This window comes from Drosophila subobscura, chromosome A (assembly GCF_008121235.1).
Source record: "Drosophila subobscura isolate 14011-0131.10 chromosome A, UCBerk_Dsub_1.0, whole genome shotgun sequence".
In the NCBI taxonomy this organism is placed as follows: domain Eukaryota; kingdom Metazoa; phylum Arthropoda; class Insecta; order Diptera; family Drosophilidae; genus Drosophila; species Drosophila subobscura.
The window spans coordinates 14689228-14706770 of NC_048530.1; the positions used below are offsets into that span (position 1 = coordinate 14689228).

General features: G+C 49.4%; 4 protein-coding genes across 10 annotated transcripts; 3 read left to right on the forward strand and 1 right to left on the reverse strand.

Annotated features, from left to right (window-relative positions):
- Nucleotides 1-263: 263 nt before the first annotated feature.
- LOC117903484 (zinc finger protein 771) lies at nt 264-1853 on the forward strand. Its single transcript, XM_034815551.1, has 2 exons — nt 264-776; nt 852-1853. The coding sequence occupies exons 1-2, from the start codon at nt 426-428 to the stop codon at nt 1761-1763; spliced, it is 1263 nt and encodes a 420-aa protein (XP_034671442.1). The 5' UTR covers nt 264-425; the 3' UTR covers nt 1764-1853.
- Nucleotides 1854-1947: 94 nt separating this feature from the next.
- LOC117903485 (NAD(P)H-hydrate epimerase) lies at nt 1948-3041 on the forward strand. Its single transcript, XM_034815552.1, has 2 exons — nt 1948-2678; nt 2746-3041. Exons 1-2 carry the CDS (start codon nt 2011-2013, stop codon nt 2963-2965), a joined length of 888 nt encoding a protein of 295 aa, XP_034671443.1. The 5' UTR covers nt 1948-2010; the 3' UTR covers nt 2966-3041.
- On the reverse strand, nt 3020-4631 carry LOC117903478 (RNA-binding protein NOB1). The gene is made up of 2 exons (XM_034815533.1): nt 4476-4631; nt 3020-4410 (listed from the first exon to the last, which is right to left on the reverse strand). The coding sequence occupies exons 1-2, from the start codon at nt 4548-4550 to the stop codon at nt 3097-3099; spliced, it is 1389 nt and encodes a 462-aa protein (XP_034671424.1). The 5' UTR covers nt 4551-4631; the 3' UTR covers nt 3020-3096.
- A 362-nt stretch (nt 4632-4993) lies between these two features.
- Nucleotides 4994-17386, forward strand: LOC117903472 (collagen alpha-1(I) chain). 7 transcript variants are annotated; one of them, XM_034815522.1, is made up of 12 exons: nt 4994-5129; nt 5224-5615; nt 5679-9499; nt 13096-13663; nt 13754-13824; nt 13903-14443; nt 14514-14702; nt 14766-14954; nt 15634-15798; nt 15961-16012; nt 16074-16189; nt 16734-17386. In XM_034815522.1, the coding sequence occupies exons 2-12, from the start codon at nt 5247-5249 to the stop codon at nt 16893-16895; spliced, it is 6243 nt and encodes a 2080-aa protein (XP_034671413.1). In that variant the 5' UTR covers nt 4994-5129; nt 5224-5246; the 3' UTR covers nt 16896-17386. The 7 variants fall into 7 exon arrangements, with proteins under 7 accessions (XP_034671413.1, XP_034671418.1, XP_034671417.1 ...); XM_034815523.1 differs by having other exon boundaries at nt 5012-5615; nt 5679-9297; nt 9328-9499; XM_034815524.1 differs by having other exon boundaries at nt 5013-5615; nt 5679-8982; nt 9040-9499.
- The last annotated feature ends 157 nt before the right edge of the window (nt 17387-17543 follow it).

The window sequence follows — 17543 nt, forward strand, 5'->3', positions numbered from 1 at the left end:
ATCGATGTTTGGTACCTCACTCACGTCAGGCAGTCACAGCGAAGAATTTTACAAATTAGAAGAATGCCAGTGGAAACGTTAATACTCGTTGTGCTGCAGATTAAGAACAAGGTGATATAAATAACTAATAAATAAAATAATATGAAGTAATAAAATGAAACTGCGTTCCACTTGAAATAAACTGGTAAAACTGCTCCCCAGCAGTCACGTCACAGAAGTCACCGCTCATCGCTAGCAGTAGCATTATCGATATCTTACTATCGCTGCATCTCCAGCTCTAGACGCAACGCGAAGAACACCACCAACACCCAGCCCACTGACCACTGGTTGGATTCCGCGAAGAAGAAGATAAAAGAACTAAAATTTGCCTGCTGATAACTCCTTTCGGGCGTTCCGTGCGCAACGCAACTGGCCGCGCCTGAACAATGTTCACCATTGCCAACATAGCAAGACAATGCCGCATATGCCTACGGCAACTGCGAGATCTCAAGGAGCACCGCTCCGACCACAGTTTGGACACCTTCCACTCACGTTCGGTCCACATGCTGAAGAAGTTCTTCGGCATCGATGTGCTGGAGCAGCCCCAAGGTTTCCCCAAGCAGATATGCGCCCTCTGCTACAACGCCATCGAGTACTTCGAAGAGCTGTGCAAGGTCGCCAAAGAGTCGAACGATAAGCTGACGCCACTGTTCCAAGAGCAGGCCAAGGGCTCAGCGGCAACAGACACCGAGGGGGAAGCACAGCAACAGTCATCCCATCATTTGGAAACACAGCTGGTTGATATAACAATATTTTTTAATGCCCAACACACTTATTCACATGACTAATGCTCTCTTAGCGTCTCTCCACAGCTGGCCAGCGATGTAGCGATAAAAGTCGAGCCACCAGGCAGCGGGGAGGAGGACGGGCAGGAGGAGCTGCAGCTTGACCAGCTCGAATCCGCAGATGCAGCCGAACAGGAGGCTGACAACGCCTCGATTTCAGTATCGTCCAGCAAGAGAGGAGCGGGAACCCTGGCCTGCGACCAGTGCGGCAAGCAGGTCTACAAGCTGCCCTACCTGGAGGCGCACATCCGCAGCGTGCACCAGGGCCATGCGAAGCCATTCCTCTGCCGCGACTGTGACAAGTCCTTCACGCGCTATGAGCAGCTTCGATCTCACATGCGCAACTCCCATCCGTCCCAGGGCGGCAGCGGCAGCGGGTCTGTCCAGCAGCAGCTGGAGGAGGTGCAGCGTCTGATCTGCGAACTCTGCAACCGGCAGTACAGCACCAAAAATGCCCTAGGGGAGCACCTGAAGCGGCATGCCCAGCGTAAGGAGCACGTCTGCGAGCACTGCGGAGTGGCGAAGGTGACGCGAACGGAGCTACTCACCCATCTGCGCATACACAACCCCAGCTGGGAGAAGTTCAAGTGCCAGCAGTGTCCGCAGCTCTTCCGTCACAAGAGCGCCATCAGTCGCCATGTGCGGGTGGTGCACGAGGGCCAGCGGCGCTTCCAGTGCGTCCACTGTGAGAAGCGCTTTGGGACGCATGCGTCCCAGCTGAGGCACGAGCGCCTGCACGCCAGCGGAGACCAGCAGCTGCCCTCCCGCTGCGATGTGTGCTCCAAGTGCTTCACCGACGGGGAGCGACTAGCTTCCCACATGCGCAGCCATGACAAGAGCCTCTGGCCCTACGCCTGTGCCCAATGCAACAAGCCGTGCGTCACCCGCCAGACCCTGGAGATGCACCAGCAGCGTCACAGCGATCCTCGGGGCCAATAGGCCGTCTGAAGGAGCATATTTTGTTGTATTCCTTTGATAGCTTTAGTGTGTACCTGATTTAAGAATAAAGTGTTAGCCATTTCAAATTTATTTAAATTGCGGGTCATCGACTGATAACCCAGTAACTATCGCTTACGGTATATCGATAGTTTTAATTTCTCCATCTGCATAATCTGCAATTTTATTTTGTTTTATTTTTTTTGAAGTCAACTTCAAATTATTTAAGTGCTAAATTAAATGAGGAAATATGCGGTTGCTTAGCTCGCAATGTCTCGTGTGGAATGGCTGCATCCCAAGGACTTGTCAGCTGCTTTGGCGTACAATAAACACACAAAGCCGGTTGCCATTCGCGCATTTTGCATTTATCGAAAAACAGCAGCAGCAGCAGCAGAGACAAAACCAAAAACAACAATTAAAGCGTCATTTGAGCTTGCAGCAGTCTTGCAGCACAAACATGGTCAAGTATCTGACTCAAAAAGAGGCCATCGATCTGGACATTGACCTGTTCGACACGTTCCATGTCGGCCAACTGATGGAACTGGCCGGATTAAGCTGTGCCGATGCGGTTGCCGAGTGCTTTCCCGCCCAAACCCATCCGCGAGTGCTCGTCGTCTGTGGGCCGGGCAACAATGGTGGCGATGGGCTGGTCTGTGCCCGTCACCTGTCCCTGATGGGCTATCAGCCCACCGTTTACTACCCCAAGCCCACACTGATGGCGCTGTACGAGAATCTGACCAACCAGTGCCACCACATGGAGATACCCAACATTAAAAAGTGCCCCTCAGCGGCTGCTGCCGAGGAGGACTATGACCTGATTCTGGATGCCCTATTTGGCTTTGGCTTCAAGCCGCCGGTGCGCGAGAATTTCGTGCCCCTGGTGAAGATGATGCAGCAAACAAAGCTGCCAATAGCCAGGTGAGCATGGAGCAGTACCCGATTATTGTATGTCAGTTCTCACTCGACTCTCTCTCTGTTTGTCCAGCGTGGACATACCCAGCGGCTGGGACGTGGAGAAGGGTAAGCAGAGCGAATCCGACTTTCAGCCGCAGCTGCTCATCTCCCTGACGGCACCCAAGCTCTGTGCGAAGCACTTCAAGGGCGAGCATCACTATCTGGGCGGACGCTTTGTGCCGCCGGCCCTGCAGCGCAAATACGAACTCAATCTGCCAGCCTACGGCGCCAAGCTGGTCATCCGGCTGTAGATCCACAATGCACAACTCGCACGTGTGTGTGTAGGAAGCGTTTACTGCTCAAAAATAAACACAGATTACACGATAATGGAAAGCTTATAGCTATGGACCCCACTCCCACCCTGACTCTCATCGCCACCCCGCTACTTGTAGAGACGATTGTAGTGCTTGCGACGGCGATCCTCCTCGAAGTTGTTGTTTCGCGCCCACTCTTTGAGATTGCCCTTGGAGCGGAGCATGGCCGACTTGGAGTCGACGTCGCGCAGCACGAATGGCGAGTAGCCGGCCATATAGTCCTCGTCCATGGCATTGGTCTTCGTTTTGGCCACGCGGGACGGCATCTGGCGGGGCATGGGCTGGTCCTCGAACAGAATGGGATTGCGCGAATGTTTGCCGCCATGGAATTTGGGCAGGCTTTGGTTCTTGTACTTGGACGTGAGCGGGCGACGCGTATTGATGTGGATCACCTGCTTGCCATTCTCGTCCAGGCTGACGGCGACGCGCTTCAGCGTCTTGTTGCCGCAGTTCGGGCAGAACACTTTGGTCATGATGCTGGTGGTCTTGAAGCAGGCGTAGCAGCGGAGGATGTACGTGCGCAGCTGCTTGATGATGCGTCCATTGAGGGCGGCCAGATTCAGATTCATCTGCTTGAGCACATTCTGAATGGCGTAATCTGTGGTCATGCAGGCCACCAGGGGCACCACGTCGGACTCCACCTTGCCTTCGAGCGCCTTCTTGGCGCTCCTGATGTTCGAGTGGGTGATCCAGCCATCGTCGCCCACGTCATCGTCCTCATGGCTGTTGGATACGCTGGCGGCCGACTGTTCCGCTTCCTGGTCCAATTCATCATCTTCTGTATTGGTCTGGGCCACCAGCATATCGCACTCAGGGGCATCGGACTCACAACTCAATTGCTCCAACAGCGTTTTTAGGTCCTCCTCAGAGATCTCGTCCTCCTTTGTCTCTGGATTTGTCTCAGTGGGCAGCTCTACGCCCTCGATCTGAGCCTCAATGGCAGCTTTAACGTTATCCACAGACTTGTCCTCCACATCCTCAACGTCATCCTCTTCAACATCATCTTCCTCGTCCTCGTCATCATCCTCTTCGCCTTCGGGCATGTACCAGCCCACCAGGCGCTTTGTGTTGGCCTCCTGCATCTCCTTGGGCTCCTCCTTGGAGGCAATGGTCTGGGCCATCACGGGCTCTGTGCGCAGATGCTCGGTGCCCACATTGTCCCTCTCCAACTCGTACGACAAAGCGATCACCTTCAGATCGATGCCGGAGAGGCTGGCATAGTCGCCCGTCTTCTTGGCAAACTCCACACAGTGCTTAACGCTCTCGGGGCGCGGTTCGCGCACCTCCAGGCCAAAGGGTAGAACACAGAGGCGGCGGATCTGGCGTTTATTGCGAACCTCGGCCACCACATCGGGCACGGTGAGCACACTCTCGGCGTATTCCTAAAAACGAACGGATTCAGCGGGTTGGTTTCAGGCGTTATCTTTCATTTCTCTAATTGACTTACATTCAGCGGAACTGCATTGATAAATGCTGTGGTGTCCGCCACCATATATTTAATTTTTCCATTTGTTTCGCTCATTTTAATTGCGTTTCTTCTTCACATAAATAAAAGGAAAACAATTTAGCCAGCACGTGTCGGCCCACTGCTATCGATAGTGATAACCGATAACTATCACTTCCATGCGATGAAATCTAATTGCAGAAATAATATAAGAAACTAGAAAGTTTGAAAAATATGATAAATCTAATCAGTTTTAATAAATTGATTACTATTTGGTTTATTTTCTAAATAATTGTTGTGAAATTATCCACCAAATATCGATATAAAAATGGTCCAAAGAATGTAATAAATAATAATAAAATAATAAATAAATAATAAAACTTCCCCAAAAGTGAGAGAATTCAAATTTGTTGTTTACAAATAACAAATAGTAGTAGTTGATTCAAATACTTTTATTTATGTGTCATAATCTGTTAGCCAATATCACTATCGATATTTCTTGCCATTTGCTATTGTATTAGTGTTGCGGCAATCGAGAATCCCGTTCCCCGTCTCTAATTTTCAAGCCAAAAATGGCGAAGTGAGTGGAATTTTTACTTTTTCTTCTGTTCGGAAATTAGTTTATTGCTGCAAATTACATATAATAACAAGTTCGCGGTGAGTTTAATGACGAATACAATAAATCGCCAGAGCACACACGAATAGTGCACGATGAGATAATAACGAAAAACCCATTCCCTGTGACCGAAAGTGTGCAAAAAAAGAGGAGTGAGAATGTGGAATCAATGGCCCGCTGCAGCGGGTATGGTGCCAGGCGTCGTGCCAATGGCTGCACCGCCCCAGCCCACGGTACCGCCGCCACTGCCCGACGCACCACCACCGCCGCCGCCCGCCGACCATGCGTCCACAATATCATCGGTGGTGTCCGCCGGCGACGCTGAGCAGGTCGCCATGCCTGCGGCACTGGGTGGCAACCCCTACAGCACGGCCGGTCAAACGGCCACAAACCCCTACGAGCAGTACACGGCTGCCCAGTACGCGGCCATGACCCCCGAGCAGCAGTATGCGCTGCAGCACCACTGGCACCAGTGGCAGACGTACCAGCAGGAGTACGCCAAGTGGCATGCCCAATACGGAGAGCAGGTGTGTACCAGCACCCATGCCCCACTCGACTTAAGTTGATTTAATTTGCTTCCCCTCTTTCAGTACAAACGGGAGATGGCTGCCGCTGCAGCTGGAGGTGCAAATCCCGCGGCCGTGGCTACTGCCGCTATTGCACCGGCAGTTGCTGCAGCGCCCGTCACAGCAGCAGCAGTCATTATGCCCGCCGCTGCGGCAGTGCAGCCGGGAGTGCAGGGCTATCCACCAGCACAGCAGGCATACTACCAGGCTCCGGCGGCGGTGGCTCCGGTGCCCCCCAATCCCCAAGGGGCTGGCATTCCGGGCAAGATTATGGCCCAACCGCAAATGTACAGCCAGCCGCCGCCGCCGCCACCGCAGAAGAACGCCAATGCCGGAGGCTACATGCAGCAGCAGCACCAGCACCAGCATCAGCCCGGTCCCAATATGTGGCCCACAGCGCCAACGGCGGCTCATCCACAGCAGCATCACCAACAACCGCCGTCGGGGTCTCGCTACAACCAGATGCCACAGCCACAGCCACAGATGGGAGGCTACGGGCAGCCACCCATGGGTGGCAATCCCAACGAGATGCAGGGCAACATGAATCCTTTTCCCAATCTCCAGCAGCCGCCGCCGCCTGCCTTTATGGGCGGAGATCCCAAGTTGCGCCCGCCGCTGCCCAATGCCATGGAAAACCAATGGAACCAGCATCTCCAACTTCCGCAGCACCAGCACCAGCCGCCGCCACGTACTGCAGCAAGCTGGGACGGCCCAACAGATGTGCCCGGACCTGGTCCGGGTCCAGGAGGAGGTCCAGGTCCAGGTTCTAGATGGGAGGGACCATCACCAGCTGGTGGGAACCGCTGGAATTCCGGTCCGCCGCCACCTGCCGCTGATGCAAACCGACGCTGGGACGGACCGCCACCACCGCAGGGTGGTGATGGCAGCAATCGCTGGAGCGGACCGCCGCCGCCTGCTGCTGAGCCAAATCGAGGACGCTGGGAGGGACCACCCCCAGCTATGGACCAGCAGCAAGAGCAGCAGCAGCCGCCGCCGGGCAGCAACAGCAATCAGCGAACGAATCGCTGGTCAACGAATAATCCCGATATGGAGCAGCGCCATGCAGGGAATAAACCGAACAATAACTTCCAGCGCAAGGGCTGGAGCGATGGACCAGGGCAAAAGGGAGGAGCAGATGGCCCTCCCCCACCACGCAGCAACAATCCTTTTACTCAGCATTCTGGCCAGGAGTTTGGCTCAAGTCAAGAAGGATTCAGCGGTCGCGGTGGAGCACCTGGACCTGGGCCTAGGCGAGCAATTACTGGCAATTCCAGTGACGGTGGTAACTCAGGAAACTTTGGTAATAGCCCTAGCGGTGGAGGAGGCGCAGGTGGATCAAACTTTATTAGCAACAACAGCTATGGCGGCGGTGGTGCAGCCCCAAGAGGATCGGATAGCTCTGGCAACTTTGGCAATAATTTCGGGGCCAACAATCGTCGTGGTCCACCGCCGAACAACAACAATGCTGGACGCTGGGATAATCAGGGATACAACGACGATAGAAGCGGCAACGGCAGCAACTTTGGCCCAAGGAACAGCAACAACAACAATCCACGTGGCGGAGGTGGAGCTCCTGCCGGGCCAGATCTGGATGAGGCGAGCTTCGATCGGCTGTTTGATCAGTGGGAGCAGCAGTTTGAGGACTGGAAACGGGCCAATGCCAATCATCCGGATCGCGATGAGTACCGCCGCTACGAGGAGGAGTTTGAGAAGCAGCGGCGTCGCATTGCCGAGCGTCGCGAACAGATGCGACGTCGCCGTCAGGCTCAAGATGGTGGTGGAGGAGCGGCAGTTGGTGGCGGCACAGGACCAGCAGCAGCCGCTCCAGATGGTCCACCAGTCGGACCAATCGCTAGCAAAGATCCCATCGAAGAGAATGAAGATGGTGGAGGAGGACGCTTCCGCGGTGGCTCCTTTGAGGGTACAATCAGAGGTGATGCGGCAAAGGATGCTCAGGGACAAGGAACGGGAACGGGACCGGGACCAGGCCCTGCTTTTGAGAGAGGACCCTTTGGAGGACGCGGACCTGGAGCTGCCTTTGATGGAGGCCCAAATCGAGGTGGGCCTAGTCCTGGCGGCAGACCTGGCTTTGCTGGCAGACACGGTCCTGGTCCCGGTGCATTTCCAGGCGGGAATCACGAGCAGCATCGCGAGCAGGAACCATTTAAGGAGCAGATGCAGCAGCCGCCACACATGCCGCCCAAGGAGCTGAAGACGGTAGATCCACAGAAGCAGTCGTCGCCCAAGAAGCCCCTGGAGCAGCAGCATCAGAAAAGCAAACTTGAGCCTGCTCCTGGATCTGTTCTTGGGAAGCGGCGGTTCGAGGGTGCCGCTGCCACCTCCACGCCGGCAAAGCTAACCAAAGAGGAGAACATTCTCACAATTTCACTGGACGATGACGACGATGAGCCGGAGCCAGAGCCGGAGCTGGTGGATACGCCCATGACGAATATCTTCAGGAAGAGCGATGGCATCCCTGGGCTCGATCTGGTCGAAGACAGAGTCAAGACAGCCGCAGCCGCTGTTGCCACTGACGAAAACAAGAAGATACCATCGCTGTTCGATGTGGTGATCAAGAACCCGGAGGATCTGGCTACCGACGCCGCTGTGGCTGTCGATGCAGCAGCCGTCAAAGAAAGCGGAGCACCTTCTGCTGTGAGCGCCAGCGGCGACAGCAAAAATTCGACGGATGAATCTCTGCCAGCGAATGTTTCCAACGCTCTTAAGGATCCCGATTTCATGAATAATCTCACCCAGGCAGTGGCCAAGGCCCAGGAGCGCTTAAGCGAGCAGCAGGGCGCCGCAGGAGCAGGAACAGGAGCTAACGACTCAGCGGAGCCAGGAGGCGCAGCAGGTGGCGCCGCCAACAAGGGAAGACCGCTTTCCTTTGCCGAATGGCAGCGCAAGAAGAAGGTTCACTCCCATTCGCAGTCTCAATCGCCTGGAAATGTGGACAAGCTCTCGCAAGACTCCAGGGAGTCGATGATGAGTCGGGATAGCGGCGATGCCGCCGACTCACGCAGCCGCAGCCGTGGACCCACCGACATGGATGATCCGCAGCACTCTCGGCTCAATCGTGGATTTGCTGGTGATGCTCCTGGTGGCCCTGGTCCCGGTCTCGGTCCTCACCCCGGTCCTGGTCCAGGCTTTCGTGACGCTCACGGGCCCTTTGGTCCCAATCAAATCAATCAATTGGGACCCGGACAGGTGCCTGGCGATAATTTCACGGACTTTAGCAACAATTTCGATGGAAATGGCCCCGGCTTTGGGCCAAATGGCAGGAATTTTGGACCTGGCCATGGACCCGGACCCAGCTTTGGCCCCAATGGCGGCCGCAATTTCGGTCCAAATGGTGGCCCGCCCTTTGGTCCCGGTGGGCCTGGAGGACCGAACTTTAGGCCCAATTTCGGTCCCAACAATCGACCAAATGGGCCGCACTTTGGTCCCAATTTCGGTCCCAACTTCGGACCCCACAATCGCGGCGGCGGACCCGGACCTGGACCCAATTTTGGTCCGAAATTCCGTGGTCCTGGCCCTGGATGTGGCCCCGACTCGGCACCGTTTAATCCCTTCGGCTTTGGTGGTCCTGGAGGTCCTGGAGGGCCTTTTGATGGCCCTGGTCCTGGACCCAACTTTGGAGGAGGTCCCAACTTCGGTGGAGGAGGCGGCGGAGGACCTCCCAACAATAGTGATAATCCATTCCGGCGTAATTCCGGTCCCCCGATGCCCAACTTTGACGACGATATGGGCGGAGGCCCTCCCCGCAATCGTCGAAACTTTGGACCAGGCGCAGGCGGAGGCGGAAACATGATGAACTTTGGAAATCGGAAGCAATGGGATGACGGGTATGTGTCCAAAAACAGAACTCACTCTCCACACTTTTATGAATAACTTTTCTTTAACCGCAAAATCAAAACACCAGAACACTTTGATCTCATGTGCGAAAGCAAAACTTATGCGAAAAAATGTTACAGAAAGTCCCTTTAATAAAGTTGACAAAAGGGATAGATATCCGTCTCCTTTCAAACTCCCAAGAGACTGTCTGTCCGCTGAATCGGTCTCTGATTAAATGCTTAAGGCATCTCTAGTGTTCTTTGTCCATGCCATAATTTATAAGAAATTTTATGAATTACGAATAGGTGTGGATGAATATACCGATGCCAGGTACTTTCCTCCACTTTTGGACTTGGCTTTTGAGGGATAGAATAGCTTGAAGCATTATAACCTGAATTGTAGGACAGGTTGCGATTTTATCATGATTCGATTTCCTTCAGCAAAGTTTCCTTCTCACGCGTGCAATAAACGACTGAGCGTCGCTGCTGCAGGACGCGTGGCACTTTAAGTACTGAATGCCTTGTGGGAAATGTCGAATATTTATTTGTCCGATCAAAAAACACCAGTTAAGTCCGAATAAATACTAGTTAAATAGTAGTTTATTCCGAATTAGTCCCAGGTTAAATAAAAGTATTCCGAAGAAGTACATACCCGTTAAATGCAAGTTTGTTCTGCAACAATACCAACTAGATACCATTCTAAAATTAAAGTTTATTCCCCAAAATACTAGATAAGTAACAGACTTGACGGGTTTTTTTTCACGCATAAATACCAGATATATGCAAGGCGTTTGTGTTGCGAACTTTCCACCCATCATTCCTATCCGTCGTCCGACGAGTCCTCGTCGATATTTGTCGTATCTGCCCCCGCCTCCTTCCAACCCACCAAATCTCCACCCACCCTTATATGTCGCTCTTTCTCCGTCTCGCTCGCTCGCTCTCTCTCTCTCTCTCTCTGTATGTTTGTTGCTCTCTCTTGTCTCTCTCTCTCCTTCCCCCAACCATTCTTTATGTAGATTATGTGCAGGCGATGTGTTTTTTCTAGTTATCGTTAATGCTGGAATTAAAATTCCATACCCGTTTTCTCTTCTTCTCTTCTACTTCTATGCAACTGATAAATACAAAAAAATATATATATCCGAAATACGAAATGAAATCGAAACAAAATACCAAAAAATACCACACAACTTTTGTTAAAAATACCAAAAAACAAATACAAAAAAAAAACAAATGAAAAAAAAAATTATATCATGGTATTGATGACATGTGATGGTGGTGGGTGAATCGATCGATCAATGCATAAATCCATGATCCCATACGATGAATGAATGGTGTCTTGTGGTGTCCGCGTGGTCTGAGCAGCGGTCAAGCTAAATTCAAGAACAGGACCAATAGAAACGTCCAGCAGCAGCAGAAGCAGCGCAGGATCTGAGTAGGAGAGAGAGTATTAGAGAAGGAAGCAGTGAAGAAGCGGCAGTGGAATGGAGGCTCCAGTGGCTCCAGAGGATCAGTTCTCCCTCTGCTCCTCTGAACTCCCAGCCCCAGCCACAGCCTTAGCCTCAGAGCTTCCTTTTCTACTTCTACATCGATAAACACATAGCACCATATAGAGATATAGTAGATTAATTCAGCAAATAAGAACATACACACCCACACCATGTACACATCCTCCAAAAACTCGAAGAAAACAAAACCAGAAACAGAGATCTATAGCTCTAGCATAATACCCTTAAACAATTGAAAAAATTTGTTGCTCCCCCAAAAACTTGACGAGAAAAGAAATCGAACTAACATCAAAAATGAATTGGTTTAAAATGAAATGAATTTGTAACATTTCCGCTTTGTTACGTTTTAATTCTGTTTTTTTTTTAGTTTCCTCGGAACATTTTCATTCTCTCTACTCTCTCTACTCTCTTTGCTCTCTCTTCACTCTACCTGTATCTGAATCCGAATTGAAGTTTTTGAAAGTTAATATCAGGATGTATTTGTTTGTAGAATTGAAAGTTTTATAAGTCGAAAATGAAATATCTAATATATACACCAATAAAAGATCAAACTGAGGTTGGGCTCAGACACACTCAGACACACCGATAAGAACACCAGAGAGAACTGCCCGATATCGAGTCAGTCAGTCCGTTTCTTTTGTACATACGTAAAGATGAAATTATATTTTTTTCCTTACACCTTGCCGCATCAATAGCAAAAGTTCAAGTTTTCAGTTCCAGTGTCGTCGTCTGGGGGTCGGTCTGATGTATGAATTACAATTTAAAAAAAGAGACGTGTACCTGGGGTTTGCAGTGCGTTTGAAAATCGGTAGGAAGATCAGAAAAGGATTCCATCCAGGAAATCCATATATATAGCGCCTGAACCACGCCACACTATTAATTATTGTGTGACCAATATTGACTTTTTTGATTAACGATAAACGATAGTTGATAGATATAGATGGATCGATTAATCAATAAGATAAATGAACACTGTGTTCGTTCGATAGCTAAACGATATATATTTAATCCAATTCAAGATATTTACGGAGTGCTTATCCGTTTTTAATTGGTTACAAAAATCCTACATAAATACGTTTCGATAACCGTTCGATAAATTCAATGGTTGCTCGATCAATAAAAAACGTATATCGATTAATGATATGGATTTAAATGTCGATAAGTCTTTCTCGCTCTCTGTCTATCTATCTCAATCTAACATGCTAAAATTGTTATATCGGTAGCTATCGATAATTAGCTAAAAATTCGATGTTCGATGACTGACCAACAAAAGAGTCGATAAGCTGTAAAATATTGTAAAACTATATATTATATAAGCCATATGATGTCCCCTTATATACCATACACTATTGAAACGCACTGTTTGCCTCAAATCTCGAAAGTTTTAAATAAATAAATATACAAATGCAATTTACGATATATACTAACATACATTAGATATTTAATGCTTGTCCGCTGATTTATGGAATATGGAGGATGCCTCATGGGATGGTATCTGTCCTCCTTCCGCCTTTATAAAAGATTCTCGCCAAAGAGCTGTCAAGTTTTCCGATTAATTATCGATATACATTCTATATTTTCTGTGAGGGATGGAGGAGAAAAATTCACTGAGTCCGAATTGTAATCTCTGAATAGAGGGAAGCGTCATTTGCCCCCTTTATTTTTGTCCGTACTATTTTCTGTGTGCAATTATGTCTGTAAAATGTAGGACCTCTGAACTATAACCCAGCCCCCTCGCCACGTTCAAAAACGCCCCGTACGACCCTTGACCCAACCACCCCGCACATCTTCAATACTTTTTTTTTTGTAAATTTGAAAGAAAAGTAAAAGTTAAAGTGTTTTTCTTTTGGTTTTTGAAACAATAAAAAAACCTCAAAAAACGAAACAAAAATCAATTAAAAATATTGAAAAAAATCGATATCGATTCATAATCGATTCAATAATCGAACAACCGAAATACCGCAAAATACCGTTCAAAATACTACAACAAATACCAACAAAAACAACCGATATTTGATACCGACAATACCGACCACGCCACTGCGTTCCTTCCACCACCCTACGCCCCCACCTCTTACACATCACGTTGCCCCCACGTTGCAGACCGGAGACGCCGCCGACACAGCAAAAGCCACAGGGGCCGCCATTCCACCCTCATTCTCATTCACGTGCGGATACCATTGAGGACGGCGACGAGCATCCCGTGCATCGCCCCATAAAGGTGTTCGACTACCAGAACCAAACGCCCGCCCCCAAAGTCATCGACTATGGCCACAAGTCATCCACATTGAGCGGGGGCGCTTCTCCAGCACCTGGCGATGGGCTGCCCGAATTTAGGCCACTGAAAACCTTTGAGTATGGACACGCCTCAAACAATGGATATGCGCCAGTTGGTGGTAGAATGGGACCTGGTCGAGGAGGCGGACGCGGAGGTGGACGCGGCGGAGCATCACACGGAATGGGGATGGGACCTGGAGGAGGGCCATTAATAAGAGTAGCAACAGTCGGAGCGGCAGCTGGAAGCGTAACCGCACCCGCATCCGGTCAGAATCAAAATACCATAAAACAGCGTAACAAAAAAAGAAAAAAACAGCTGCGCCAGCAGGAGCGTATGCAATTACAGCAGAATCGTCAGCTTCATGCGGTTTCGACCGAAGAGAGCGATCAGCAGGTAAGCCCAAGCGCCCGCTCTCCACATGACGTGGGGAGTCGAGTCGTCCTTCGATGCGATACCTAATCCGTTTTCAATCCTTTCCCTTAGACACCCGTCCCGCAGGAGCAGATCAATGCCAAGCAGTCCGATGATCTCGAAGATATATCCGATGGTGAAGAGTAAGTCCCAATGCCCCAGCCCCTCCATATGTAACGTGAATGACTAATGTGATTCCATCCTTTTTTGACTGCGTGCAGTAATCTCGTGGAAATACGAGATGATGACTCACTGCCATCGCCGCCATCGATGCACATCTTTGGCAGCGTCTCTTCCGGTGTGGAACCCTTCAGGAAGGCCTTTCCCGCCAATCCGCAGCGTCGCATGCTATGCGAAAGCTTATTGATACCGAAAACGGAACCACTGCCGTCGTCGTCGTCTCCATCAGAGGGTGCTCCTACGACGCTGCAATCTCTGTTTCCCTCGGAGGCAAAGGCCAATGAGGATGTGCCCGCCGGCCATGTTCCTGCCCCACATTTGGAGATGAGTGTGCCCACGATTGAGAATCGCAATACCATAACGATTGATGAGATTCTGTTGCCTCCCGGCCGCCTGACGCGTCCCAAGCGCATTTGTGTTATACTACGCGGTCCACCGGGCAGCGGCAAGTCCTTTGTGGCACGCCTCATCAAGGAGAAGGAGCTGGAAATGGGCGGCACCACACCGCGTATACTCAGCATCGATGATTACTTTATCATTGAGAATGACTACGAGGAAAAGTGCCCCAAGACGGGCAAGAAGGTGAGTGAGGCATCCCTCGAGATATGGAATGCAAGAGGTTTTCCATTCCGTTTGACTTTGTGTCTTACAGATACCCAAAAAGGAGCTACTCTACGAGTACGACGACACCATGGAAGAGACCTACATGCAATACCTGATCAAATCGTTCAAGAAGACGCTCAGCGATAACCTGTACGACTTTATAGTTGTGGATTGTAATAACAATTCGCTGCGCACACTCAACGAGTTCTACTGCAATGCAAAGGACTCGAATTTTGTGGTTAGTCTCCAGTGCGAAACAACCATTTGTCCGTTTGTTTATTACATAAACCTTCCTGTCTAGCCGTACATTGTGGATCTCTTTTGCGACATGGAGACTTGCCTGGGACGTAATGCGCACAAACGCACCAAAGGGGAGATCCAGTTGGCGCTGGATAACTGGAACGAGACACCCCTGCACTACATCAAACTGGACGTGGCCACGCTGCTGGAGAATGTGGTCGAGATGGAAGATGTTGAGAATATGGCAACGGTAACTATGCCCTAGAATCGAGATGCGATTCCCTCGCGTTGAACGCGAATGATGGGGTGGAAACGGGAATGATTCTCCCCCTACACACTCCCTCAGACGAGGCGGGAGCGGGAGACTGTTGGTCTCCGGCCTGTGCCGCCTGCAGCCTGTAACCACACCATGCACCTCCCCCCACATGTGGCGGCAGGTTGCAGGCGCTGCAGGCCAGAGGCCCGCGAGTCTCTCGCCACCGCCATCGACGCCTCTTGCCCAATCTAGTCATTTATGTATACGCAAACAAGCAAACAATTTTAACTTTTACTCTGGCCGCCTTTCCGTCGAAAGTTGAACGGAAAGATTAAAATTTAGAGATAGATGCTCTTAGACATAAGTTTTTTCTCTGGCATATATGCAATGCAATGATTATGAATGAATTATTATGAATATGAATATGATATCGATATATGCCGGATATGCGCTCTGTATCGCCACGATTTTAGCACATAAGTTCTCAAGCGAAAGCGACACATCATCGAAAATTCACTGTAGATCTATCTGTAGCGAAACTATATGAAACTATATGCGAAACTGATGAAATTATTCTATTATTAAGCTCTTTAGTAAAGGCAACTTCTGCAAAAAGGCTAAACACGAATGAAGCGAACGTTTTGTTGATTTATGGCGGCTTCATTTATTTCAGGATGATAATGCCTATAGTGAGGACACTGCTTCGAATGCCGCCACCAAGGCAGCAGCTACTGGGGATGGGGATGTTGTGGTCGCCGCCGCCGCCACCGCCTCCACAGCCGCCGGAGCTGTCGATGGCACGACAGAAGACAGCAACGGTGATGATATCTGCTACGATGTAAGTGTTAACCGATACAAAAATACAAACAACCAGTGTGGGGCTTTTGGTGTTATTGGGGGGTGATCCTTTTTCCAAAACAAACAAAACCCGAAATTTCTCCACCTTCTCCCCTTCCTCTACTCCTTTATTCCATCGGTGATTCTGTGTGGTTCCGTGCAGTTTGGCAATTTGAAAAGCAAGTGGGAAAGCGACAACACCGAGGATAATCTAGGTAAGTCCTGCCACATTATACTCCTTTTTAAGGATCTCTTCACTGATTTTTGTGCTTGTAGCCCGTCTGGACGGTACCATGCGCATCCTGAAGAAAAGCAAGACCGCCAGCATGGCCGAATATCTGCAGCTGGACGACTGGGAGCCACCCAAGACCTCAGCCGATGGCAAAAAGCGAGTGAGTTGTGGATAAAAGGCGTAGATCACTAGATCATGAAAATGAGCTCAACACTAAAGGAAAAGAGATGGAAAAAGTTGAAAGTCAATAATATTGTCTCTTTTTCTCACTCTGTGCAAATTTTGCATTTTGTGCAACGTTTTTTTTCGAGGGTTTTTAATAAACGAATAAAATGAAACTTAAAGAATATTAGATAATGGCCATAAAAAGTGATTAGCTAAAGTTTCATTAAAATTTGATTTGTAGAAAAAAAGATATTTGATATTCAGGATTGTGTGAAGATATTCCCTTTTTCTGAATGTTTTTGTTAGCTGTAATCATTATAGATTGGAATGAAACCTAAAAGACACAGAACTTGACTTAATGAGTGATTCCTAGGATTACAAGAGATATTTGAGATCCGTAGATACCATTTAGATATTAAAAATGTAACCAAATGAAATAATATCCGATGAATAATAGAGCTAAAAGTAGTTGCTGGAGATAGCGACTCCTCACATCATGTATTTTAAGGACACTTGACTCACTTTCCTTTCCGTTGCAGGTGCGCTGGGCAGACATTGAGGAGAAACGCGCCCAGGAAAAGATGCGTGCCATTGGCTTTGTGGTGGGGCAGACAGATTGGAAGCGCATGATGGATCCCAATGCCGGCAATCGTGCTCTTAACAAAACCAAATACATTGAACGCGTCAAAAAGCGTCGCTAGCACAGAGAGATACAGATAGAAAAACTGTGTTTGTGGGTTTGAGAGACAGAAAAAGAGGTTGAGGAGCAGGAGGAGGAGGGTCACTATTTTAATTTATTTCTTTATTTGTAAATTGTAATCACCACCTGGCACGCAACTGCCAGACACGAGGATCGACAAAATGCAATCCGAATGCAATCATTTCCAAGTGAACCCCAGTAATGCTAGAATAATTATATACATAGTACATGTACTCCAATGATGATGTACCGTACCAAATCGGTATATCATTTTTTTTTTTTAATTTTAAGCAAAACGTAGAAATTTCCTTTGTGCGGTGCGGGCTTTGCAAGCGATGCATTTCCGATCTGTAATAGGTACCTCCATTCGATTGGTGGCCCCTCCTATCGTGCAGTGTACACATCATGTATTTTAATTGTAAATTATAACATAATATTAAGACAAATGCATTTGGAAACATATTAAATTTATAATAAACGACATGCCTAAAAGATAGCGGATTGCATTTATGTACATGGATGCATTTGTATAACAGTGCACAACACTGGCCACAGAATCCCCGTCATTTGCCGCGGGTTCAGCGAACTTGTCGGTTGCCTGGCGTTTGTCCTTTCTGTTCCGCACCCGTGAGATGCGACAGACAGCTGT

Coding starts and splice junctions, on each gene's coding strand:
- LOC117903484 (XM_034815551.1), top strand. CDS start 426: ATGTTCACCATTGCCAACATAGCAAGACAATGCCGCATATGCCTACGG. Junction 777..851: donor ATCATTTGGAAACACAGCTG/GTTGATATAACA, acceptor GTCTCTCCACAG/CTGGCCAGCGATGTAGCGAT.
- LOC117903485 (XM_034815552.1), top strand. CDS start 2,011: ATGCGGTTGCTTAGCTCGCAATGTCTCGTGTGGAATGGCTGCATCCCA. Junction 2,679..2,745: donor ACAAAGCTGCCAATAGCCAG/GTGAGCATGGAG, acceptor CTGTTTGTCCAG/CGTGGACATACCCAGCGGCT.
- LOC117903478 (XM_034815533.1), bottom strand. CDS start 4,550: ATGAGCGAAACAAATGGAAAAATTAAATATATGGTGGCGGACACCACA. Junction 4,411..4,475: donor TCAATGCAGTTCCGCTGAAT/GTAAGTCAATTA, acceptor GTTCGTTTTTAG/GAATACGCCGAGAGTGTGCT.
- LOC117903472 (XM_034815522.1), top strand. CDS start 5,247: ATGTGGAATCAATGGCCCGCTGCAGCGGGTATGGTGCCAGGCGTCGTG. Junction 13,664..13,753: donor CCGAAGAGAGCGATCAGCAG/GTAAGCCCAAGC, acceptor CCTTTCCCTTAG/ACACCCGTCCCGCAGGAGCA. Junction 16,190..16,733: donor CAGCCGATGGCAAAAAGCGA/GTGAGTTGTGGA, acceptor TTTCCGTTGCAG/GTGCGCTGGGCAGACATTGA.